Source organism: Aedes albopictus, chromosome 2, assembly GCF_035046485.1.
Source record: "Aedes albopictus strain Foshan chromosome 2, AalbF5, whole genome shotgun sequence".
In the NCBI taxonomy this organism is placed as follows: Eukaryota; Metazoa; Arthropoda; class Insecta; order Diptera; family Culicidae; genus Aedes; species Aedes albopictus.
The window spans coordinates 471,009,195-471,036,179 of NC_085137.1; the positions used below are offsets into that span (position 1 = coordinate 471,009,195).

Genomic DNA, 26,985 nt, shown 5'->3' on the forward strand with positions numbered 1-26,985 from the left:
AATGTTGTCAATGGTCTCACATAACCTTTCCAACTAGTCCATTACTTCACAAGTTTCATTTTACATCAGTGTTTCAACAAATTCACGGAAAATTCACTATAGATGACATTAGCTGTTCAGTTAAACTTTCGTCGGTCAAACCGCGGTCATTTCGAAGCAAGAATATACGTGACAGTTTCAAGTGCCAGGAGTGAGGCCATGAAACTAAACAATCCTCATTGTATGTCCTAGGACTATTTTTGTCATTGTTGCTGTGATTCGCTTGGAAACATCGAAGGCAGCTTGAAAAACTATGGAAATTGCTTGTCTTTCATAATTGTTAGGTAATATGATGGTCGGCACTTCGACAGTGTGGTCTTCAAAGTGGTAAGTCGACAATATGGAAGGTGTGGCTATGTTGGCCTCCCAAGTTCCAATCCAATGCTTTCTCGGGTCAATATGATTACAAAGACCACCGACCAAAAGTTGTGTGTTTAACTCTCAGTGCAGCCTGGGTAACGTTGTCTATCTGACTTCAGCTGTATTGGGAAGGTATGTCCTGAGCGTCTGTTCACCAAGGAGGGGCGGCTCAAATAGCATCTGTTCAAGCAACCAGCAGCCAAGTATGAGATGCTGTATCGTGTCAGCTTTACCTATAAGGTATCAAGGTAACATGCTGAACTTTTCATTTACCACGAAAAATGCAGACAACACAGCAGAAAACCGAACAAAACTTTCGGAAACCTACGGTTGAAGGAACTATGATTAGTTCTTTGGCCCATAAGCTGCAGACGGTTGAAATAAGCGCGATTGCAATTCAGGATGTGCGTAGTGGCCTAGATCTGTAGAAGGTAAATTTAGGACAGTTAATCTCATTGTCAACACTTTCTTCAAGTACAACATCTACCATGGCGCGGTTGATCACCACCGCCAGCACCACGCTTATGCTGAGTACAAAAAGCGAGATTTTTACAACGTGTTGTACAAAATACAACAGCGCGATCACTCGAGGGTTAATTTAATCGAGCTGAAGGTTTCAGCAAAAAAAAAATGCTGAAACTTAGCCAAATTTGCTAATTTATTAGGTATACTCTGCTGATCACCAGTAACGTTTTGCTAAAATTCAGCAAACTTTGCTGAAAGTTCAGCAAACAATTTTCTTGGATCCTTCAGCTCGGCAAAACTCAGCAAAATTTGCTGATTTATTCAGTAAACTCTGCTGATCACCAGTAACATTTGCTGAAAATCAGCAAACATTGCTGAAAGTTGTAGCCGCTGCTGGGTGATCCGCATAAAAACGCGTGGCTTATGCGCCACTCCTCGAAAGGAGACCACGCGCCCAATTTTAAATTGCCCGGATGAGACTCCCAAAGGGCGAGTCCATTTAATTTCCTGGAAAGGATTTATGGAACGATCCAGCTGGCTACGATCTAAAACGGCCAAACGGGAAATCCCTATTACCACAACATAACAGCACAATCACGACGACACTCAGAGAAGCGGTGAGAGATCTCACCTGAACCCCTACGATCTCACTCAAGAGAAGTTCTCATCATTGGCGAACTCTCTCTTCTCGCCACCAGATCCCTCACTGAGCTGGAAGACACTCATAAAACAACCCAATCAAACGAAACGAAGCTACAACAAAACGCGCAGTGATGTTAAATACATTTAAACAACCAAATTGCTAGGAAGGAAACTCAAACACATTTATTCCAGATACTAATAAGACGGATACGAATATATCGGCTTATATGACTATATTGACTTATTTCCTAAGATGACATACATGTTCACGGGTATACATCAATTCGAATTCATTATTCGTATTTGTGTTCGTTCTCTATCTTCTACCTCCTAGCATGTGTGCGATTTCCCTTGCTACTCCCTCTCTCTTCCTAACTGTGCTCAGTGCTCTGTATCGTGACGTCACATTTGCTGGAAGCTCAGCTTCGTATTTGTCTGCGCTCCTGGTGACGAAGCTTCCCTGCAGTGGTGGCGAAGACGGCTCACGCACGCATTTTCACGGGGCCAAGACGTTGGTCCCCCAAGATGTTCTCGGAAAGAATTCCGATCTCCGAAAAGAGGTTTTGTTTTGGCTTTTCAGCACTTCATCCACAGTCTTTGACTGGCAAAAAAAGATCCTCCGCGGTGCCCTCAGCGGACACCGCACTTCCCAACAAAAAAAGAATGATGGACTCACCGATCGGTTCAGCTTACACACCTTCGCAGTCGATGACCTGCAGGCCGGGTCGTTGACTCACCGGCGACTTGGCTGATTGATGGCGGTCGTTGGTCGTTGATCGGCTAGTATCCACGTGATCGCGATGGCGATTGACGTGATCTTCACAATGGTGGTTTCTGGGTAGTTGATGACGCCCTGCTGATCAGTTGGCGAACCAGCTCGTGGACTTCGTCCACCTGAAGGTCCCCGGGCCTTCTCGGACCGATGTGTTGACGAATCCGTCCGCGTCCGGCTGATTGGCGGTTGCCAGGTATCTCTCGTCCGTTGGGGAAGAAAGTGATCGCGCTTGGCGCGAAGATCTGCGGATTGAAGATTGAAGCCCGAGCTAGCGGGACAAAGAACTTGAGCACTGGCACAAAGAGCACATTCAGATCACGGTTTCATACCTTATCTTGAGCTTTCTAATTGTTCTCAATCGCACACAGTTCTTACGCACACTTTTCCTGACCTACTATGGAACGAAACACCAGATTAAACTGTTTAACTACATTTAACATCACTTAAACCTACTTTTGGTACACGAAAGACTAACTCACAAACGCGGACACTTCCAACTCTTTGCGTTATCACGGACGAAATGATCGAGTCTAAGAAGCCTCAGATAAGGGAAAGTGAATCTCGGACGTACCCGGAAGTACGTCATTTCCCGAAACCCTTCGTGTTCAATCGTGACTACACCGCTATGCGGATAACTTGACCGATAGTCGTGCTGCTTTCCCTTTCCCACCTTATCCAGAAAACAAATGGCCTCGACCTCGGGAAGCGTTTGTTAATTGATGTCTTTTCGTTTGCCTAAACTAAGGGATATTTACAAATTCAAATTATCATAGATAGATTGCATTTCCTTACAATCTATCTTATTACGAATATTTACAGACTTATCTTACAAAAATATATACAAATTCTCCTGACCGCTACATTGCACCAGGGCTATTTTACGAAAATTTGGTTTAAGGACTTAAACCAAATTTTCGTAGTGGTAAATTTCGCAATGTGCCTGATATATACAAATTTTTTTTTATTTTATTTTTTTTTTTAATCCCTTATAAATTAATTCATTTTCATTATTTCAATATTCATCCGGGTTCCTAACCTATTCAACATATCTTCAATTCAAAATATTTCAAAAATTATAACTCTACACATCATACAAAAATATTTACAAAATAATTACGAAATATAGGTTCATCCCAAAGAAGATTTCTACGAGCCATTCAACGTTCTCTGAGCAAGTGTGAGTACAGACACCAACAAATTCTCAAACCATAACAAATCTTAAAACGGCATTACTGCAGACACCTCACAGTCTCAGCAGAAGCCAACCATAACAACACACCATTGAGATCGTTTCTCGAACATCTCAATGAACGTAAACTTACATATAACAGGTACACATGGAGAGAAACAAACATCGAACCTTGCTGTCGATTAACTGCCTCTCACCGATACAAACCGCACATAACATCAATAAACAGGATCATCCAGATTCGAAGCACACCAATCCTCATCGCTGGTACTACGCTCCGCATCTGAATTCTCCGCAACTGTTTCATCTCACAGAAACCCTCCAAGCCTTGGATTTGCGCCTCTGTGTATGATAAAACGCAATACAACCACAATCATCTACACACAACATGTATTGACACACCAGAGTACACCCCGGCTCTCGTCAATAGATGTGTATGAAACGTGAATTCTCCCTACAATTCTCCCAAACAAACATTCAAAAATGTTCCAAATGCCGATGCTCTATCCCGGTTCTCACGAAACATTAATAAATGAGAAATACACAAGACCAACTCTATTACGTCACTCAGAGAAAATTCTCTTCGGACACTCACGACACTCATATACTGAAACACCCACTTACTCAGAGAAACGTCAAAGTAAAAAGGTAAACATCAAAAAAGTGCAGTGTGCGGAAAAATTGTGAAAGTTTCTAGGTAATTTTGCAGCAAAATACGGACGGGAAATGGCTTAAACTATAAGAAAAACTTAAGAAAGTGTCTATTGAACAGTAAGTAATCATATTTTCTTTGTTTATTTGTGGTTTAGGTTTGATTGCGGCGAAAAACCGAGTTGACGGACGATGGAGACTATAACAGGTACGGTGCTCAGGCCTGCAACAGAGCTGGACCGCAGTATAGACGGACGACCTGCATTTGAAGACCCATTTTACCGGCCGGATGGAGGTGTTCTAGGAGTATCAAATTTAAGGGAAGTATTGCTCCAACCCTTAGCAAGTTATTTATTTGATTTTAATGCTTTATTTTTGTTTTTAGGTACACGAGAGATGAGACGGACACTAACGAGGGATGGACAGTGAACAGTTTTTTTTTCTAATTTAAGAAAGTTTTAATTACATTTTTAAATAAAGGATTTAATTTAAGTACTAATTTTATTCTAAGACTACCTTTGTGAACTACAAACTAATATTATTCACAAATTTCGGGAAACTCCCACGTCTCAATATAAAACGAATATTTTAAATGACCTTGAGGTTTGACCTCAACCTTCCCACATTCGGGCAGTACTTTGATTCCTTCAAGATAGAGCCGTTTTTTAAAGATGTTGCTATCGCTCGATTTACTCGGGTTGCTCAACATCGGTTTCTTCAATGAGAACCTTCTGAGTCTTGATTTTCGATCAACGTCTAATCATCCCCAATATCAGACTCACGATTTTGACTTCCCATGAATGGTACTGCTCGTCATCACCCAACGGCTCTGAGCTTCTGTTTACGAGATCATCGCCCGGGAATTCTTCCAGGGCTCTCTCTGACTTCTGGTCCAGGGGATCGCGTATAGCACAACTTCTTCTACTTAATGGTTCTTCTTTGAATGAACCAATACCTTTCTTCAGCTCACTACAAAGCTTCTTCTTGGACTGTTGAACAGACCAAGGATGCCCCTAGTAAGTGAAAGGTTTTGTAGGGGCAGCAGCTGATCCGAGGATCAGCGCTAAGCTTTGTAGTGGCGACTAAGTTTTTTCGTTACCCGGAGCACTGCTCAACGGAGTAATCGTAACTCTTGGGGTGTACCCAAGAGTTCATAGCTGGAAAAGAAAAGCTCTCTTCAAGTATTTTTGCGAGACCAGGCAAAGCACTGGTTCTTCGTTGCTGCCCAAGACAGTTACATAGCTTGAAAACAATTCCAGTCACATTATGGAGGGTTTGGCTTGGCAAGCTTCTTGAGAAACTTGCAACGGAAAATGCCAAGTCTTTTCCCATCCAAACCCTCTAAATCGTAGCAATGTCAATTGATGGTATATCCTTCGGAGCCAACTTAGCCATTGTATCCGACAGGAGCTAAACCCAGAGATTTGAACGACAAATCCAACGTAGGACGATAAGATTTTTAAAAACCAAATCCTCCATCTCTCCGAAGCAATCGACCACTCGATGAGCCACTCCTTTACAGTTTCTCTGTTTATCCTTTTCTCCGTTCCCTTCTTCCTCCTATTCAAACGATTTCTCGTTCTACTGGGACTCTTTCCGCTTTCTGAAAATGCTTGCCACGGAACTACCTGCCTAGTTTCCCTCTTCCTACTCCGTTTCGCGGACACCAGAACGTCATTTTTTCGAAACCAAGTTTGTTTGACTGGCAACACCGCATCAAACTTCTCAGTATCGTAGGTTATTTCCTGACCAATTATGGCACAGTTTTCCGGCCTTTGTGTATTGGCCACACCTTCTGGTTTTGTGATTCCGTTACTCGCAGTCTCGCATTCCGGTCCAAGACCTCTTGCCACCCCTAGTTGTTCCTGGCCTTTCCTCGCTTTTTCTTCATTTAACCTACGCCCTATTTCCAGAATCCTCTTTTTAACAACACAATCATCTTCTACGTGATCGTATCTCTCACAATACGAGCATGTCGGTAACTCCGATAGGGGCTCCATCTCACGGTCATTCGTATCATCGAACGTGTTAAACTGGATTTTAATCTGTTCTTCTCCTTGAAATCTTTCTACCACCTTAACTCCCCCTCGTCTGTCCTCCTGCTCAACAGATCCTCGCATTCTCCTTTGAATTATTTCAATCATCAGGGTGAGCTCCGCCACTTGGGCCTCCAGAGCCTTAATTCTCTCATTCCCTGGATCTTTCTCTCCCCCTACCCCTACGTTGCTCTCAGTACTAATCATGCTCTACTCTCCTATTTCTTCATGTTCTGCTTCCAAACAAGCCGTAAACGCAAAACCCGAACCTATTCCTGCTCGATACCACTTGAAAAATCAATCAATAAGGTTCGTACTCATACACTCCATCCTCAAATTTTTCATCAAGCCAGTACGTCAACATCCGGTATTTGTCTCAACCTCATTGTTCCTCACTTTTTCCGCTAATCGTTAGCTCATAATCTACTTCCTCATTTATCAAATGGTCCGCATAAGGGAGTCTAAAAGCCATTATAACGAAATATTATAAATACAAAAAAAAGGAATATAAAAGAAAAGAAGCTTAAATTCAACGATAATTTACAACGTAATAGTTTTACAACAAAAATATAATGACACACTACACAAATTCAATCTTTCCCAAAGCTCAATATCTTCTAAATTCTCAATAACCACAAAAATTCACTTTAACACTCAAAGAACTTTCCACAGACTCAAAAATATCGAATAAACCACTAAATCATTCGAAAACTATCAATACATGAACCTAAAACTATCCATAAATACCACAAAATTCATAAATTCACATAATTTTACATCAGAAACTCAATAAATTACTCAAATATTACGAAAACCTTTAGTTGGGCGCCAATTTGTAGCCGCTGCTGGGTGATCCGCATAAAAACGCGTGGCTTATGCGCCACTCCTCGAAAGGAGACCACGCGCCCAATTTTAAATTGCCCGGATGAGACTCCCAAAGGGCGAGTCCATTTAATTTCCTGGAAAGGATTTATGGAACGATCCAGCTGGCTACGATCTAAAACGGCCAAACGGGAAATCCCTATTACCACAACATAACAGCACAATCACGACGACACTCAGAGAAGCGGTGAGAGATCTCACCTGAACCCCTACGATCTCACTCAAGAGAAGTTCTCATCATTGGCGAACTCTCTCTTCTCGCCACCAGATCCCTCACTGAGCTGGAAGACACTCATAAAACAACCCAATCAAACGAAACGAAGCTACAACAAAACGCGCAGTGATGTTAAATACATTTAAACAACCAAATTGCTAGGAAGGAAACTCAAACACATTTATTCCAGATACTAATAAGACGGATACGAATATATCGGCTTATATGACTATATTGACTTATTTCCTAAGATGACATACATGTTCACGGGTATACATCAATTCGAATTCATTATTCGTATTTGTGTTCGTTCTCTATCTTCTACCTCCTAGCATGTGTGCGATTTCCCTTGCTACTCCCTCTCTCTTCCTAACTGTGCTCAGTGCTCTGTATCGTGACGTCACATTTGCTGGAAGCTCAGCTTCGTATTTGTCTGCGCTCCTGGTGACGAAGCTTCCCTGCAGTGGTGGCGAAGACGGCTCACGCACGCATTTTCACGGGGCCAAGACGTTGGTCCCCCAAGATGTTCTCGGAAAGAATTCCGATCTCCGAAAAGAGGTTATGTTTTGGCTTTTCAGCACTTCATCCACAGTCTTTGACTGGCAAAAAAAGATCCTCCGCGGTGCCCTCAGCGGACACCGGACTTCCCAACAAAAAAAGAATGATGGACTCACCGATCGGTTCAGCTTACACACCTTCGCAGTCGATGACCTGCAGGCCGGGTCGTTGACTCACCGGCGACTTGGCTGATTGATGGCGGTCGTTGGTCGTTGATCGGCTAGTATCCACGTGATCGCGATGGCGATTGACGTGATCTTCACAATGGTGGTTTCTGGGTAGTTGATGACGCCCTGCTGATCAGTTGGCGAACCAGCTCGTGGACTTCGTCCACCTGAAGGTCCCCGGGCCTTCTCGGACCGATGTGTTGACGAATCCGTCCGCGTCCGGCTGATTGGCGGTTGCCAGGTATCTCTCGTCCGTTGGGGAAGAAAGTGATCGCGCTTGGCGCGAAGATCTGCGGATTGAAGATTGAAGCCCGAGCTAGCGGGACAAAGAACTTGAGCACTGGCACAAAGAGCACATTCAGATCACGGTTTCATACCTTATCTTGAGCTTTCTAATTGTTCTCAATCGCACACAGTTCTTACGCACACTTTTCCTGACCTACTATGGAACGAAACACCAGATTAAACTGTTTAACTACATTTAACATCACTTAAACCTACTTTTGGTACACGAAAGACTAACTCACAAACGCGGACACTTCCAACTCTTTGCGTTATCACGGACGAAATGATCGAGTCTAAGAAGCCTCAGATAAGGGAAAGTGAATCTCGGACGTACCCGGAAGTACGTCATTTCCCGAAACCCTTCGTGTTCAATCGTGACTACACCGCTATGCGGATAACTTGACCGATAGTCGTGCTGCTTTCCCTTTCCCACCTTATCCAGAAAACAAATGGCCTCGACCTCGGGAAGCGTTTGTTAATTGATGTCTTTTCGTTTGCCTAAACTAAGGGATATTTACAAATTCAAATTATCATAGATAGATTGCATTTCCTTACAATCTATCTTATTTCGAATATTTACAGACTTATCTTACAAAAATATATACAAATTCTCCTGACCGCTACAAAGTTCAGCAAACAATTCTGCGGGATCGTTCAGCTCGACAAAATTGAGCAAAATATTACTGAAAGCGTTTGGTGTGTAAGCACACCTGGATGCACCTGGATGCGAAACTTGCAACCAAATAAACAAAGTTTTCATAGACGGTCGGTATTTTCGGATGCCATTGTTGTGAGGGCCTTGAGAGGACCAAAAATCGATTCCAATGGCATCTCGTAGCCTCACTGTTCACCTGTGCAACCTGTGCAACTAACTTGTAATTGCAAAAAAAAAACTTACAGTCTAAATCAAATTATAAACGGGTGAAAACATCTTTTCTCGTACTATTCTACTAGTTACAAGCTAATTTGTTCAGGAAAATTCAAGAACTTACGCCTGTTGGTCGGATAACTTTGAAGGTAGAGAATTGCTACTGATCGACTCTCATCACTATAATAAGATTCGAGCATGGTTATCAACCTGAAGGACTCAGCGAGCGTGGCGTTTTAATATTCAGAACTTCTCAGCAGAAGGTGTGGCCAAGGAGAGCGGATGAAGGTAATCCACGACTACCTCAACAATCTGTGGAAAACTATCTACGGAGCAGGGACAAGGTGTCTCCTCATAAGGCAAAATAAAATTCCCTGAGTTTTCAGTTTTTTTTTCTGGGGAAATTTTGAAAGTTTGTTATTTATTACAAAAATTACACAGTACTTTGAGATTCTGAACGACTGTGGGTATGCTTCTAGGTTATGATTAATTGGCGATTTTGTCAATCAAATTCACTGATAACGATGATTCAATTTCAAAAACGGGTCTCCAGTTAGTCTAGTGGTTAAGGCTATGAATCGCCAATCCGGAGACGGCGGGTTCGATTTCCGTTCCGGTCGGGAAAATTTTCTCGACTCCCTGGGCATAGTGTATCATTGTACTTGCCTCACAATATACAAATTCATGCAATGGCAGGCAAAGAAAGCCCTTCAATTAATAACTGTGGAATGGAAGTGCTCAAAGAACACTAAGTTGAAGCGAGGCAGGCCAAGTCCCAGTGGGGACGTAGAGCCATAAAGAAGAAGAAGAAGAAGATGATGATTCAATATTCATCCAACGTTTCGCTTCGTATGGAAGCTTCTTCAAGGTTAGCCAATCAATCGCCAATTAACCATAACCTAAATATAATTTTATGAAATTAACGCTGAATACTTCCAAGATCTTTCTTCACAAAACTCTTTCGAAATTATAACAGAAATCGATTAAGCAATATTTACAATGTTGAATAAAAATGATGGTGCAGGTTACCTCGGCTGTTATGATGAACACTTCTCAAGAACTCTGTCAAAAATGAGCAATTCCTTCGTAGATTTGATAACAAATTTTATTGAATATCTATCTAGAAATTGTACCAAAATTTCTTTGGGATAATCTCGAGATTCTATCCATGATTCTCCCCTATTTTTTTCCTGGATCAACCCTTGGATTTCTACCACAATACCTCCTTTGAATTCTTTTGCGTCCTTGATTCTATCAAATGTTTTTTTTTTCTGGCTTTATTCAATTCTCCCAAGTTTCCATCTAGAGCGGAAGGAACTATTTGTGGGAGCAAATACCATAAATAGCTCCTTTTAAGAATTTTACGATGTTCTTTTGAGATTTCTGGGAGTTGTTCCTGGGATTTCTACCAAAGCTCCTCCCAGGATTTCCGCACGAGTTTTTTAACGGAGACTCTGCAGGAGTACCTTCCGGGATTTTTTTTCCAGAGGTTTTCCCGATATACAGCTTGAGTTTCTCGCTGGATTCCTGCATAAGATTGTTCCGAAATTCAACCAAAATTCGTTCAGAAATTATCTCTAGGGATGTTGGCGAGATGATTGCAGAAATACTTTCAGGGAATGGTCTCAGAAAGTTTTTTTTATGTTTCTCATGAAATGTCCTCACGAGATTTTTCTTAGAGGTTTTCAGAGTTCGCTTTATGATTTTTTTTTTAATATTTTCTCTTCGGAACTCCAGGAACTTTTTTCCGAGATGTCGCATTTTTTCTACATTTATTTCGAGGCTCTTTTCTGGATTTCTTCAATAGATCTCTACGAAGTTTCCGTCAAGAATTCACCTGTATTTCTTCCCATATTTTTTCGGGAATTTCATATAAGGAATTTTATAAGTTATCGACATTCCGAAAAAAAAAATATTTTGTGAAAATCCATGCAAGAACGCCAGGTTACAACTGATGGAGAACTCAAAATCGTGTGACAAGTTGCGATAGCGATTCCGGGAAGAACTTTGGAACTAATTCCGAGAAAATCTGTTAAAATAAGCTCACTGCAAGCAATCCTATATGATAATATGAGTTAAAGCCAGGAAAAAGCTTTGAAAGAAATAGCGCGAAAAACTGCTGAGAAATATCAGCAATAGCTTCTGCAAGAATCCCAAAAGGTACTCCAGAATAATTCTTAACAGAGACTCCATAACGAGATAATAACTTATAAAAAAAAAACTGAGAGACATCACATGGCCAACACCGAAAGGGGCCTTCTGAAATAATCCCGGAAAACTTCGAGAGAAACCTCAGGTGAAACTTCAAAAGAAACAAGAACGATTAAGAAATATCTCGGTTAAAATTCCTGCAAAAATCCAAAAATCCTAAGAGAAACACTAGAAGAAAACTCACGGTAATTTCGTGAAGAAATTACAGGAGAAGCTTCGGACGAAATCCCAGTGGAAAATTCGTGAAAACTTTTTGGAAGAGATATAACAGAAATCCTAGGAATAACTCTTGTAGAAACTGTGGGAGAAATCCCGGAAAGATGTCCTGGAGAAGTCCCATGAACCGCAGAATCAATGAACAGTACTACTGCTGGAATTGACTGGAATAGTACTCTCGGCACTGGAATAGTACTTTTCAAACACGGCAGTGAGCAGCTGAACGAAATACTTCGATGAAGATATAGGTAAAAGAAAAACTATCCGTTGATTAGATGACTATAGGGCCTAATTTGCATTCTTAATAAAGAGGGGCGCAGACTGAGATCCTTGAATAAATACTTCGTGGGCAAAAACTAAGCTGGTTTTTCGATGGCCGACCAACGACGGATCAAATCTAGCGTAACATTTGAAAAGGGCCTATCTGCAAAACGTAAACATTGAGAAAATCGCATGAGAAGATTACCTCCCAGATAAGTTAATCCTATTTAAAAACGAAAGACTTTTTTAGGTGTTTTATTCCATCTATTGACACATATGGGAATCTACTTTGAGGTTCTGTGCATTATTTGCATCATACTATAGCAAAAACTCCATAAATAATCTATTTTAAACATGAACGGCAGATAGGCCCTTTTACAATCTAAAAATCAGTTAGGCCCTTTCAGTTAGGCCCTTTTATCGTCGGCAATTTCAGTTAGGCCCTTTTATTTTTTTTATTTTTAGCTAGTTTTAATTATTCTGGATTATTGTTATCGATAATTCAAGGAAAGTTAAAGAGCTACTCAAAATTATTGAAAAACATGAACAATAACCCAAATTTACAAAAGGGCCTATCTGATTTGAAGGAAAATTTTCAGTTGTGCCCTTTAATTTTTTCTTAATTTTAGCTAATTTGAAATATTTTGGATTTATTTTCATCTATAATTCAAGGAAAGTTAAAGAACTACTAAAAATTATTGAAAAATATGAAAAATAATCAAAATTTACAAAAGGGCCTATCTGATTTGAAAGCTTATTTTCAGCTAGGCCCTTTTGAATGCAGTTAGGCCCTAAAAGATTATTCAATTTCAGATAGGCCCTTTTAAAATTTATCTAAAATACGGGTAAAATAGCTCTTTTGTCATTGATTAAGGTGTTATGGGATAGTTTAGGTAGATATTGATGGGAATAGTGAAAAATCGGGTTTGTTTACATTTTGTAGATAGGCCCTTTTCAAATGTTACGCTAGAAATGTTTACTTCGCGACACGATGTCAATTATTCACAGGTCCGGGTGAACGTATATGTTTGCCTGTATTTGTCGATAAAAATATGTAAACAAACCGATCAGCTGATCGCGACGTCACGTTTGCCAGAAATTTTGTTCGGAGCTTCTGGAACGTGACGTCACCTTCGGCAACTTCGTGCGATTTCGGCTTGCCGAAGTTGACATGACACGACTACTACTTCAAAATTATCATATCACAAACACCACTTTGCCCGATGGGCCTAACCTGGTGAAATTAAGAACATTGTTCGCGACAACTCCTAGATGAACTCCGGGAGCACAATTTGCATATTCCCCATCGGTCCATCGACTTGAAAGCGGCATACAATTCAGTGAAAAAAAAAACGAGTTATGATAGCAGATAATGGTAGAACACGGTTTTCCGACGAAACTGGTTAGACTGATTGGAATGCGAATGGAATATTTACGACCTTCCTAACCATCTCAATTCTCGTAGTGAGCGCAGACGAAGATACAATTTCTCGTTTTATAACACTCTGATCTTGCAGATTGCTCTACATGAATAAGAGTCGACCGGACAGAAGCAAAAGCTGACACACGATAGCTATTTGCGGTTGTTAAGAACCCTGGATCACATGAGATACAGTGTAACTGTAAGCAATGGGGGGAAGGATGCTTCAACTCGGCGTTGATCCTACGGTGTGATTGGTACCCCATCACACAGTATGGGCTGCATAAAATGGAGTTGTGGGTCACATGCTGTACAAGCAGCAGTTGTCCAAAGCAGCTCTATCTTAGCCAGGTCATTGCTAACTGATAAAGAAAGAAAAGTTCAAATCTTGAATTGGAATAGTGTAGATATCTTAATCACATTATCAAGATTACATAAATACTCCTCGATTTATCATATGTTGCACAGGAAGCAGGAAATGTAATTAATTAATCTCCGAACGAATCATCATCCCGAAAAAAAAGCCAGTCAATGACATCATAGTACTGTTGATCTACCGATTTTGCACTGTAGATATACCAGTCCAAACACGACAAACGCCATACATTCACCTAGTTTTCCCCGAACATCGCATGTGTATTGGAAGTGTCAAGCTCATACCAACGGCCTTATCGCACGCGTCCACTGTAAGGTACCCCATTTGCTATCTGAACGATCAGACCGAGTTTCCAAACATGCGCGCTCTCGTCTTCCCTGTGTTCCTCGCGATAAGATAACGAACGCGCGCTAAACTGCCGTGAAATGTGCGCGATGCGTTATCATCGAAACGCAAACAACATCACCTACCATCACTTTCAAGTTACGAAACGAACCTCCACAGAGATCTGAAAATAAAACCGATATCATCAGCTTCGATGAAATTTTGCGCTGATATTGATTTGCTTTTTAGTGGTCCCCCCGATAAATTCGGATGCCACGAAATTTTGATTGATGGGCTCAGAAGTGACATCTTCGTGTGAGTCGGTCGGTTGGACAATTTTAGGATGTCTGATTCTCTGTCGCTGACGTCGAAGTTTGACGATTGAATTGAAGTGTTCATCCCATTCGAAACCGGCGAAAGCAATTGACTAGTCAATAAATTTATTATTAAATCATGAGCTGGCGTCTGGTTTGATACCGGTCACTGCCGTTGAGCGGTGGCTGGGTGTTAGTGCCATCGACATCATCTGGCTGCATTCCTCGGAAGAAACGAACAGCAGGGGCACCGGATGCTGTTGCTGCACAGTGCACATGTGCAATCTCACTCTCACTTGCTCTCTTGGTCGGATAGCTCGATAGTCACATAATAGTAAAACACTCTCGTACGCCGGCCGGGTGTTCTACTATGAAGCATTTTATCGCCGGCTCGGCGTATATTTTCTTTTTTCTACAGCGGAACGAAAATGCCGGAAGCAATCTGTTCTCTTCGTTGATGCTGAAACAGCAATAGCAGCAGCAACAACAACAACAACAACCGCCGAGTTCAGAACATTGACCTAGGTTAGTTTGTATTGGTTGCAACATGATTTTTGACACCACCCTGCGTTGCGGTGGGTGGTTTTCGCATTGCAGGACACATGACCTTTGCGACTAGCTATTGCAGTACTTTCCCATGACGATGCGTTAGCGTTGATATTCAAACTGGACAACGCATCGTTTGCTAAAACTCAACCTATCTAAACGAAACTCATACTCCGCGGTGTTCTCACACGCAATTTTCCGCTGATTTGGCAAGTCTTTTCTTACCGTTTCTGCTTTCGTTGTTTGCTCGCTTCTGAGGCCGCCCCGGTTGAATGTCTGAATCAGCACGGTAAACAACCGGCAAAGCAGTGCGACGGCGACGCGGACGCCGGTGACGACAACAACCCGGGTGAAATGTGCGAAAAGCCGTTCGGTAGTTGGCGCAAAGCTCGGCTCTTGAGACCAACCAGCAAAATACTGTCTAATACCTTAGCAGCTTATTCATCGTCGTCGAACTCATCGCATTGCTGGTTGGTGTGTTGCCATGATGATGATGATGAACGCTTCTCAAGTACCATCATAACCCTTGAAACCGAACGGATCAAGCAGAGGGGTGATGGGAGAGAGGTCTGAATAATTCAGCAAAGTCAACACGTGCCCAAGCATAGTGCTGCAGCAAATATTATTCTTGCGTTCAGCTATTACGCACACAAAAAAGATACCAGAAAAGGTATTAAAGGTGTACATAACTACATGTAAATATGTATGTACGTGATCAAAAAGCGTGACGAGAATCTACTGGACGCTCTGTAAAATACAAAACGATCTCAAATATCACCAGCAACAAATTAGCGTATGACGTCATCGCAACAGACTTGACGTGTCTATCGCATATTTCTAGTGAATTGGGAATTTATTATGTGTCATGCTTCTGCTACTCGACTTTCATTCGTAGACGACAACTTCGTAAAATACTGATATCACCTCCTACTTGTAGTATACATTTTATCTAGCACTAGCAGTTCGGCCTAATGAACCATTCGACCTAATGAACTTTGGCCTAACGTACTTCGGTCAAATGACCTAACATCCTGTCGAATTTCCTGCAGGCTACATACTGGAATTCTAAGCACATCTCGCTCAGCTCTCCTGGCGTATTTCCAAAGAGATCATGTGCGCACAATTACTGTAAAGAATCTTCGCAGAGTCCTTGTCTCGCGTCGCGTTTTGTGAATGTCGTGATTGTTCTTACATTAGCACTAAATACACCAATTGATAGTGGTTCTTGCTTATTCTTCTTCTTGGCGTTACGTCCCCACTGAAACGAAGCCCGCTTTTCAGCATAGTGTTTTATGAGCACTTCCACAGTTATTAACTGAGAGCTTCATCTGTCAATGATCATTTCGCTTGTGTATATCGTGTGGCACGAAGATAATCTATTCTATGCCCAAAGAAGTTGAGGAAATTTCCATTACGAAAAGTTCCTGGACCGTCCGGGAATCGAACCCGTCAGCCCCAGCATGCTGAATGGGTGTCTACTCATAACTCTAAATAAAATTCCCTGAGTTTTCCAGGTTTTTCCAGGAGAAATTTGAAAGTTTATAATTCAAAAAATAATCCAAATTTTCTGAAAATTACATATTTTTCAAAAGCTATACAAGAATATACCCAAAAATCAAGTAAACATCTTTCAAGATTTCTGGGATGTCAATCAGTGATTCTTCCTGGATTTCCGCAGAAGTTTTTTCCACGAGATATTTGTTAGAGTATATCCCGATATGTCTTTCAAAGGTTTTCCTATATGCATCCAGAGTTTCTCGCTGGATTCCTCCTGAAGATCCATCCAAAATTAGGTAAAGGCCCTTCACGAATGTCACTTAGTGGTTTTCCGTGATAACTTCCCAACAGACTGGGGATTTTTACCGATAATTTCAGATATTTCCCTTGGATTTCCTTACGGAATTTTACCTGTAGCTGTTTCCAGGATTCCGTGAGGTTTCCAAAGTGACTGCTCAATATTTGCTCACGGGATTACTCTTAGAACTTTTTTTCCGAAATGTCTCATTTTTTTCTAAGTTTTTATTTCTAAAATTCCTGTCAAGTTTTTTTTCAATAACCTTTTTGGAGTTTCTCGGAAGATTTCTCTTGGATTCCTTCAAATGTTTTTCCGGGAATTTCTTATATCGTAAGTTATCCCAGTAGACATTCTATGGAAAACCCATAGATCCCCTGCGAGAACCTTTGGGAGTGCCTATTAAAGAAATCCCTAAAGGAGTATCCAGAATCTCGGGACAGTTTCCGGAAATCTGTAAAAAAAATCTCAGGTGGATCACATTAAGAAATCCGGTACAACTACTAGAAACAGCCTGGCTCAGAAAGAAATCACGGGAAGAATTCAATGCGAAATATCAGCAATAGCTCCCCAACAAACATTATGGCTGTACAACAGAAGGCTAAGCCGCTTCTAATCATAGTAGGTTGTTGGGGTCAATATGACCCAGACAAGCACGCCGAACGTGCACTACGCCATCGTGGTGCAAAAAAAATAACTAACATCATAGGAGGGTAAGGCTTAATTTTTAAAATTTCGGCTGAATAAGCTGTTATTCAGCTATCATTGTTAGTTGAGTTCTGTAGAAATGTTAGAAGACACTCCGGAAAAAATCTTAGGAGATAGCCCACACAGAAAAAAATATTCATGTAAAATTCAGCGAAAAATCATGCACATAAAGGGAATGCTAGAGTTAGTGCATATTTACATGAGATATCATGTAAAATTACGTTAGGTTCGTGTAAATTTCCGCTAATAGTCGCGTAATCGGTTGGAGTCCATGATGGTTTACGCGATGGTTGGCGGAAATTTACACGATGGTAATTTTACATTATATCTCATGTAGAAGTGCCGTAACTCTAGCATTTCCTTTATGTGCATGATTTATCGCTGAATTTTAATTACATATTTTTTTCTGTGCAGGGTAAGTTTAGATAAACTCTGAGAGACATCCCAGGACCTTCATCGGAAGAAATCTTCTGAGAGAAGTTTCGAGCGAAACTCCGAGACAAATCTCGGATAAAACTTCAAAATAAACCCCTTGAGAGCCTTTAAGAATTACCCCAGCTAAATATCCTGTAGAAAACCAGGTAGGAACTATACACGCGAAAAAAACCGTTCTGATAAACGTGAACAAACAAACGTAAATAAGAGAACAAGCAAATATACACCGTGAACTGGAACTAGTTCCAGCTGTCAATATGGGCGTTCTAGAAACCGTGACATCTAGTTCACGGTGTGCATTTCTTATTGTTGTTATTGTTGCTATACATAGTTCCCGTTTGTTCCCGTTGCCGTGACTGAGAGTTCACGTATATCCGAACGGATTTTTTTTGCGTGTAGAAGAAAGTTCACAGACATTTCTTGAAGATATTACAAGAAAAACTATGGAAGAAATCTCGGGAGGAACTCTTGCAGAAAATTCGTGAAAAACTCCTTAAGAAATCCTTGGAGGAACTCTAGCAGAAATCCCATGAAAAACTTCTGTAACAACTCTAAGACAAATTCTGGGAAGATTTTCTGGGGAGTAACTAAGAAAAATTACTTGAAAAATACGGAAGGAATTTTGTGAGAAATGGTGGAAGGCATTCCAGGAAGTATTTCTTAGGAAGTTCCAGAAAGAAACCCTGATGGAATTTCTGGAATAGCCCTTGTAGCGGAATTTACGAATGGATTTTAACTTCCAGGTTTATCCACGTTCTTGTGGAATTTGCAGCATCTTATCGAAATCGTCGGCTTGTCGGAAATATATGCTAGGTCTGTTTAAAGATGTTTAAAGATTATCCAGATTTCTTCTTGATTTAAATTGCTTCGTGAATAATCATTCAGAGGAATTTGATACGTCTTCACGGAACCACAAGCTACCAGAAAGAACGTGCAGCATTACTCGAAAACTTTTTTATTCATACCAACAATTCAAAGTCTCTATGGACTCTTTTTTTGAGTAGATCTACAAGTACCAAAGTTCACTAGTACTTTTTATTCAAACGACCCAATATTTCATATCAGAGTAAAATTTCCCTGACTACTCAAGATATTCTCTGAGTATTCCAGGTTTTTCCTTGTTAAGTAAAATTCCTTGAAGATTCTCGGTTTTCGGGTTTTTCCAGGTAATAGACACTCCAGCCCTTACAGCTGTGGCTATATGGGCCCTATAGATATAGATATCGATATAGATACAGGAATATAGATACCAGGCTAGATTTTTGGCATATTCCTTTTGGGATTCTCAGTCCAATCTTTACAAAAGTTGTATCAGATTCAATGGCACAGAAGACTTATTTATACTAAGATCGCGAGCATTACGCAGATTCTCTATCAGTTAAAATGAAATTTGATTTTATATGAGCAAAACAAAATTATGTAGAACATGTGTGCTACTCGATATTCTGGATAAATAAGGTGACGTTGGATATTATCGGCAGGTTTGTTCTCTTCGTCAAGAGAGTTTTTTGTCGGGTAAATTTCCTGAAACTTGGTCGTATAATGCAGCTTCTTTAGAAAGGATTTGAAGCCAACTCTGAATTCAACAGCTTAAAAAAAACCCTGGCGAAGAGAACAAAACTGCTTAAAATACACAGTTTCCCCTGTAACGAATCCCCAGCAAAACACTTGGCGTTTACTTATTGCAATTCCCAAAAACTTATACTTTATAGGTGGATTTATGTCTGGTTTAATTATTAGACCACTTGCTTTAATTCTGAAAAATAAACACCAAGAATCCACAAAAAAACCTGGATGGATTTCATTGAAGACTTAGCCCTACAGCGATACGGTGCTTTTTTGCATTTTACAAAAATATTTACAGAAGAATTCCTGGAAAAATCTGTGAAAGGATCTAAAGGCACTAAAAATTCTTAGAGGAATTATCAAAGAAATGGTGTAATTCCAGGAATAATATCTGGAGGAATCCTTGGAAGAATTTCTGAATAAGTAACCCGAGAAATTACAGGACCGAACCCTACAAAAATTGCTGAAGGAAAGCCGTAAGCAATTTCTGTAGAGTCCTCTACAGGAGTCCCCTTGGTGAAACTCCTTGGGCCTTGAGGCACTGCTAGATTTTCTGGAAACATTCTTGAAATAATTCATAGAAGAATCATTGAAAGAATTTTTGAAATCTACATAAAGATTCTATGAAATCTGTTAAGATTCCAAATGAAATTCTTCAAGAATTAAACCCAGGGAGAAATTCCTGAAAAAGTTCTGGTGGGCCATCTGGACCAATTGCAGGAGGAGCCCCATCAGGTATGGCTTGAGAAATATTGGCATGAATTCAAGAATTTTTAGAAGAATATTTGCAGAAATTTCAGAAGAAATCACTAGGAAATGTCCCGAAGCAAAGCCAAGAGATATTCCTGTAGAAATGCCAGGAAGAACACAAATGAAATCCATAGAAGATTTTTTATAGAGAAATCCTTAGAGCAATCCTGCAAATATTCCCTGAGGAATTCTTGAATAAATTGTTTAAGTAATTTGTGGAGATATAGCTAAAGGTATCCAAGGAGATTTTTTTAAATAAATCCGAAGAAGGATCTCCGCAGTAATTCCTAGATTAATTACCGGTAGAGTTTCCGGAGGAATCCAAGTAGGAATTCCTGAAGAATTCTGAAAGAAAATCTTTAGGAAAAAATTTAGATAAATGTCTAAATAACCACGGAGTAATTCTAAGAGGAATTTGGTAAATCTCTACAAAAATTTCTGGATATATCCCCAGAGGAGTTTCTAAAGAAATTCCTGCTGGCGAAAGTTCTGAACCTTGAGCAATCGCAGCAAAAATTTCAGGAGAAATCCCCTCACAAGTTTCTTAAGGGCTTTCAATAGGACTTCGTGGAAAAAAATAAAAAAATTTAATTGTGTCATCTCTGAAAAAACTGCGAGAAATTCCTGGAGGAAATTTTAGAGAGGCGCTGTCCATAAACTACGTAGAATCATTTTTAGTCATCTCTAACCCCCCTCCTTTTCGTAGACTTTCGTCCATACAAAAGTGTGAAAATGTTTATGGACCGTTAATTTTAACCAGACCCCGCCTCCCTCCTTCGAGTCTACGTAGTTTTATGGACAGGATCAGAAGAATATCGACAGCAACTTCTAAAGCAATCCCAGCAGGAAATTTAGCCCAACAAGTATTGCTGCGGGAATCCCTAAAGGCATCTCTAACAAGAAGAAGCATATTATGCATTTTTCCATATTGGGACGAGATTCAGTTAAAGAAGTGATTTCTACTCCAGCGTCACATGTTTGGGGATGCCTGATTTATAATCACATCAACAGGCAACGCTTGACATTTGTTCTGTGTCAGAGGTAACTAAGAAGCAATTTGAAGCGATATTACTTTGAAGGTTGGGTAAAGTTGAGCCACGTTAGGCGCTAAAAGAGCAGAAATCTGCTTGTTAAAAAAATGACCGTTTTCAAAAGTTACGCGAGATTCGATTGTTACATAATTTCTATATGACATCAGAAGATAGGAATTGACCCAATAGTGATAGTAGAATGACAATGCTGAAGGAAGCATATTTTTTATTTCTTTGAACAAGGACTGCCAGAAATCGTGTCAAAAAGCTCAAACAATCGGGAGTAGGCGAAATCAGGAACTGACAAAATCGAACAAAAAAGAAACAAATTTGTATAATTAATTTCATGAAAAGAAGCTTTAGGAGAAATTTGCAGATGCATTACTATAGAATTTCCTGGCTGAACTTTCAAAAGAAATGTAGCAGCTCCTGGACCAATATTCGGTGGAATTATCAAAAAGGACATTATAGAATTTCAAACAAAATCTAATCTTATCTGTTCATTAAAAGAGATTTTTTTGGAAAATTTTATTAGTTATATTTAACTAAACTTTGGTGAGATTGCTCAAGAAATTTTGACAACAAATCTCAAAAAACTACAATGATATAAATATAGAAAAAATCTTACAAATGTTTTTTTTTATGAAATCCATTTTTCTCAAGAAAACTACGTAGAAAAATATAGGCGAACATTTTTTTTTTATAAAAAAAAAATCACGGGAACGTTTAATTCTGTTACTGTTGACATTCTTCCTCAACAAGTCCGATTTCAGTCATTCTTTTTGGGAACGCTTATTAAGTATTTCCGTTCACGAATTCGATTAGAGTATTTTAAAATTTTAAATATTTTTTCTCAGAAACAAAATGTCAAAATTATCATTTAAAACTACTTTAAGAAAAACTTATTTTATAGAAGCTCATCATCCCAACATTGTTGTTGTACAATAGTGGAACAAACCACTCTTAAGCAAACTTTAGCTTAAGAAACTATTATTCAGCTGGTCTTGTTACTTGGGATGGGCTCAGCTTTTTCTGATTGACATGTAACAATTGGCCATGTGATTGATATGTAACAATTGGCGAGTTTTTAAGCCGTGTATATAAGGTGTTCTCAAAACACCTCAAGGTCGTGACCCACATTCAATTGACAGATTTGGCGACCCACCTGCATCTAATTTTTAAAAAATAGAATTAAGATAGACCTTTTAGATTAACTGTTGAATCTATAGTATGCTAGATAAGAGACGTTTTGAAGCAAAATTAAAGTGGATCTAAGTACTAGATAGTTTAGAATATTTCGAATGCATTTGTATAAAAATTCAGAGCTGAGCGATGCAGCTTACACTTTTTTGTCAAAGTTTAAATCTTTTTTACGTGCTGTTTTCTACGAAACAAACATTGAGACAAACTTATGTAACAGATTTTGTGACAGATGGGTATTTTTTATTTTAGATCTGTTTCATGATTGCAAAAAATGATTCTCTGTTTAAATAAATTTGAAATCACAATCGATTATTGCGTGTTCTATCATTTGAATTTTACAATCTCAGCTTCTAATCAAAGGGCATGTAGAGTCGGAATTCCAAATTCATAAAAATAACGCAACGAAATGAACATTCAAAACAACTCACCTGTGTTTCGTGCGGCACCCAGACGAGCCGCTTCTGTGTCCACTCGGCCTGTGTGGCCGGATCGTTGAAGGAATTTCGCTCCACGGAGAGATACTTCAGCTCCGGGTCGTTGCGATCCCGCAAATCATCTGCCATCTCGTTCAGTTTGTGGCGGTTTGGCTGCCGTTGGCAATAATGATGGTGTGGGATCTCGGTCCGAGCGGTGACAAATGTAACAGTGAACAGTTAACAACAGCAACAACGAAAACTTAAAACCCAAATAGTTGCTGGATGCTACTAGGGGCGTCGTCGAAATTACGGTGCTGCGGATTCTTCTCTTCTCTTTCAACTCACTCACTATTCCGGGAACACACAGAAAAACAAGTCACTCTAGCTTACAAGGCTGGATGTCTGCTCCCGCTGGGGAGGTTTTATTGCGCTCACTGGCTCACTCTTCGGATGTTTCTCGCGCACACTTTAGGTTTTTGTTATTCCACCAACAGAGCTCTTATTTCTTCTTGTGCTGTTTTGTTGGTTCGCTGGTTGTTTTCTTTTCGATTTTCTCTGCGTCTTCTTCTGCCGAAAAAGAAGTGAATAAAAAAAACACACAAATGTATAACAATCGCACTCACTGACACGCTGGACGACCGACGTCGGCGGGATCTTGGAAGGTTTTCCGAAAAGGCCGACGACGAGACGACGACAACGTATGCGGATTATTGAAGTTGGTAGATTGTGGATATGTTTGCTGGCGGACTCACTCCGTCTGTGTTGGTGTAGGCTTCTTAAAGATGTTTTGTTTGTTGATTTGAGTTGGAAAACTTTTCCTTTATTTCTATTGTTGGACTGGCTAAACCTGACTTCAATATCCAAAACAGGTTGCACAAGACGACAGAAATGAACAATTAATACTTAAGGCACTTGCGATTGCTTACGAATACTGAAACTTAACAAATGTGCGATTCCCGAATAAAATAACGTAACTATAACACGAATATTGAATGTCTTTCACAATAAATAACACAAATAACCACGAATTAAAAAAATAAATAAAAAACTCCGCATTCACCGGAGAAGTAAAGTGGAAACCCGGATCTTCTCCGAAGCACAGAAAGAAATTAATACACAGCTCAGCTCTGCAGCTCTCTTCGCGTCCAACAGTTGACGAATATGTACACCGACTGACTGTCTCTGTGCTACAGCGGCGCGAGGAGTGTCTCTGCTCTGCTGCTCAAACGCAGCCGACTTAACCAGAAAGTTAATACGCGTCGTCTTCGTGTCGCTATGGATGGGCTCCGTGTGGGCTTGCTTGGCCTGGGGTATCACTATAGTACTGTTCCTTCCCTGCCTGAGATGCGAGTAGGTTTCTTACCACAGTACCACATAGAACAACAACAACAACACGAGAGTAACGGCGGCGAGAGGAGAGTGACTTCTGCTCGGTCACTTGGCACTTATTCAACTGAAATTTAAAATTTCCGACCCGACAGTTTTTCTTCTGCCCAACTGGCTCACGCATACGATCACACAGAGCTCAAAAGAAGAGAAAAAGGGTGGGTATCCGCATCCCGTCCCGATATGAGCCGGAGCCGGAGCTGGGTCGAGCGAGCAACGTACGACGACCAAGACCGCGACCGAATAGCAGCAAAAGCGTCGCCTTCGTCGTTTAAGCTGTTTGCTTGCTGTTTAAGGAGAGACCCCGCGCACCAACAGCAGCAGCAGCGCGATGATGACGAAGACACTGCGACAACGACGACGGCGACAGTCAGTGATAGGAGAGAGCGAACCGCAAATGGTTCGCTCAGCTTCTTGGGCAGGGGCGTGCGTGGGATGTTCGTATGGGGGACATCTGGGTCTTGACGCTCAAGGTGCCTCACAATTGTAATTTCTAAAAAAATGTTATCAACAATTTGAAGTCCAGTGTAGTTCTGAAAAAAAAACCTTTAAGTGGGTCCTCAGCTTCTGTTAATTTTTCCAATGTATCTATAATAACTGAAAGTGAGGATAATTGGTCAAGAAGAACAAAAAAATGACATCATAGTTTACTAGAGATACATAGACTAGGTACCTCAAAAGCTTCTCTCTGTTTCTCTATTTTTCTCTTACTGTCCCACTCTAAGGCGCCGTCCACAAATCAAATAACGCTCTAGAGAGCAATGGAGGAGAATGGCCGAGCGTTACGGTCCATACAAAATTTCTAGAGATTTTCATAGAAAAAAGCATGGCTCAAAAGTGTCTATTCTAGCGGTACGTAATACTGTCTAATTCACGCTGGAGGAAGATTCCCCATATAAAATTCGGGACGGATCCCTGAAAATAACAGAAGAAATCCCTGAAGTAATGCCGGAAGAAATCCCGTGGAGAATCCCTAATGGGTTCCTTAAAGAAATCACGGAAGGAATCCCGCCTGGAAGCTCGACAGGACTCCCTGAGCGAACTATTTTGGAAATCCCGAGAGGAACTAGAGGAGAAATCCCTTGAGGAATGTCAAAAAAAAAACTGGGAAGAATATTTGAAGGGACTGCAGCCTGAATCTTGACACAAAAACCTAAAAGAATCCCGGCCAGATTACCTGAAGTGGTACACTTCTTCAGGGAATCTGGCCGGGATTATTTTAGGTATTTGGGTCAAGATTCCGGCTGCAGTCTCTTCAAATAATCCCTTAATCCCTTAATAATCCCTTTAGAATTCCTTAAGAAATTCTAGCAGCTACCCCTGAAGAAATCGTTTACGAAATCCCGGAAGGGATCTTTGACGTTACTCCCAGTAGTAATCCCTGAAGGAATAACGTCTTTCAAGAATTTTAAACAATCCCAGATTAAATCCCTGAAAGAATCCGGGAAGGATTTCCTCAAGAAATTCTAGGAGGAACATCTGGTAGAATGCGAAGAGGAATCTTGGCTGGAAGCCCGGCAGGAATCCCTAGAGGAATTACTGGAGTAATCCCGAGACAAATCCGGAGAGGAATCCCTGAAGTAATGGACAGAAGAAAGCCTTGAAGTAATGCCGGAAGAAATCCGGTGCAGAATAGAATCCCTGATGGGATCCTTGAAGAAATTACGGATGGAATCCTAGCTGGAAGCTCGGCAGGAATCCCTGAGAGAATAATTGAAGAAATCTCGGGAGGAATCCTTTGAGGAATATCAAAAAACGGGAAGAACATTTGAAGGGCCCCAGCAGGACTCCTGACACAAATACTTAAAAGAATCCTGCCAAGATTCCCTGACGAAGTCTCTGAAAGTATACCAGGAAAAACCTGAAGAAATTCTGTCAGGAACACCTAAAAAGACTCTTTCGAAATCCCAGAAAAGATCTTTGAAGGAATTCCAGCAGAAATTCCTGAAGGAATGGCGACTAAAATATCTAGAGCAATCACGGCAGAAATTCCTGAAAGAATCCGGGGAGGATTCCCTAAAGAAATTCTGAGAAGAATCTCGGCCAGAAACTGCAGGAATCCTTAAAACAATCATAGAAGAAATACCGGGAGGGAAATTCCGGGAGAAATCGGGAGGGGAATCCCTGAAAATAACAGAAGAAACCCCTGAAGTAATGCCGGAAGAAATGAAGTAATCACAGTAACAATCCCTAAAGAAATGCCGGCTAGAATGCTTAAAATAATCCATTCAGGGTTTTCGTAAGCAATCCCGCTGAAATCTCTGAAGTAATTCCTGAAGGACTCCCATAGTACCTGTTCCCAACCTTATCTCTCGCGACCACCAGTCTGTTATTACTTCGCTTTTTATAGAACAATAGAAGCGTGCCTGCAAGCAGTTGGGGGTCGCGAAACAAAGGTTAACGAACTATGCCAATGAGAATACCTGATGGAATCCTTTGAGAAATCACGACAAGCAATCAGGCTGGAAGATGAGCAGGAATCCTTGAAAGAGTCGTAGAAGAAATCCCGGAAGGAATTTTTGAAGAAGTGCGTAAAAAAAAACTCGGAAACAATTTTTGAAGGTATCTCATCAGGAATTCCGACACGAATGCCTCAAAAAAATCCCTTCAGGAATTTATATTCTTTCATATTCCTTTTTGAGAGTAATCCCTCGAAGAATCCCATCAGAAATCGCTAAAGGGATCCCTTACAGAATCCCGGGAGGAATCTTTAAAGGAATTCCAGCAGGAATCCCTGAGGGAATGTAGACTAGAATACCTAAAAGAACCCTTTTAGCATTTTTTTAAGCAATCCCTGTAGAAATCTCTGAAGGAATTCCAAGAGAAATATCTACAGGAATTCCGGAAAGCACATCTGGAGGAATCCTTGGAGGAATCATGAAAAGAGTCTCGAGAGGAA

The 26,985-nt window shown here is 40.6% G+C and overlaps 2 protein-coding genes across 4 annotated transcripts in view; both read right to left on the reverse strand.

Annotated features, from left to right (window-relative positions):
• Positions 1–24,057, reverse strand: part of LOC109406436 (myosin heavy chain, non-muscle) — a 192,394-nt gene extending 168,337 nt beyond the window's left edge. For both annotated transcript variants that reach the window (XM_029870829.2, XM_019679532.3), the window contains exon 1: positions 22,713–24,057. In XM_029870829.2, coding sequence (XP_029726689.1) covers positions 22,713–22,847 — 135 coding nt within the window. In that variant the 5' untranslated portion in view covers positions 22,848–24,057. The remainder of the gene's footprint in view (positions 1–22,712) is intronic.
• LOC134288639 (uncharacterized) lies at positions 1,523–22,706 on the reverse strand. Of its 2 annotated transcripts, none has more exons than XR_009998074.1 (2): positions 2,611–22,706; positions 1,523–2,549 (listed from the first exon to the last, which is right to left on the reverse strand). XR_009998074.1 is itself a non-coding variant. In XM_062854042.1 (2 exons), the coding sequence occupies exon 2, from the start codon at positions 6,362–6,364 to the stop codon at positions 5,381–5,383; it is 984 nt and encodes a 327-aa protein (XP_062710026.1). In that variant the 5' UTR covers positions 6,365–8,294; positions 8,356–22,706; the 3' UTR covers positions 1,523–5,380. The 2 variants fall into 2 exon arrangements, 1 of the variants encoding a protein (XP_062710026.1); XM_062854042.1 differs by having other exon boundaries at positions 1,523–8,294; positions 8,356–22,706.
• Positions 24,058–26,985: the final 2,928 nt, after the last annotated feature.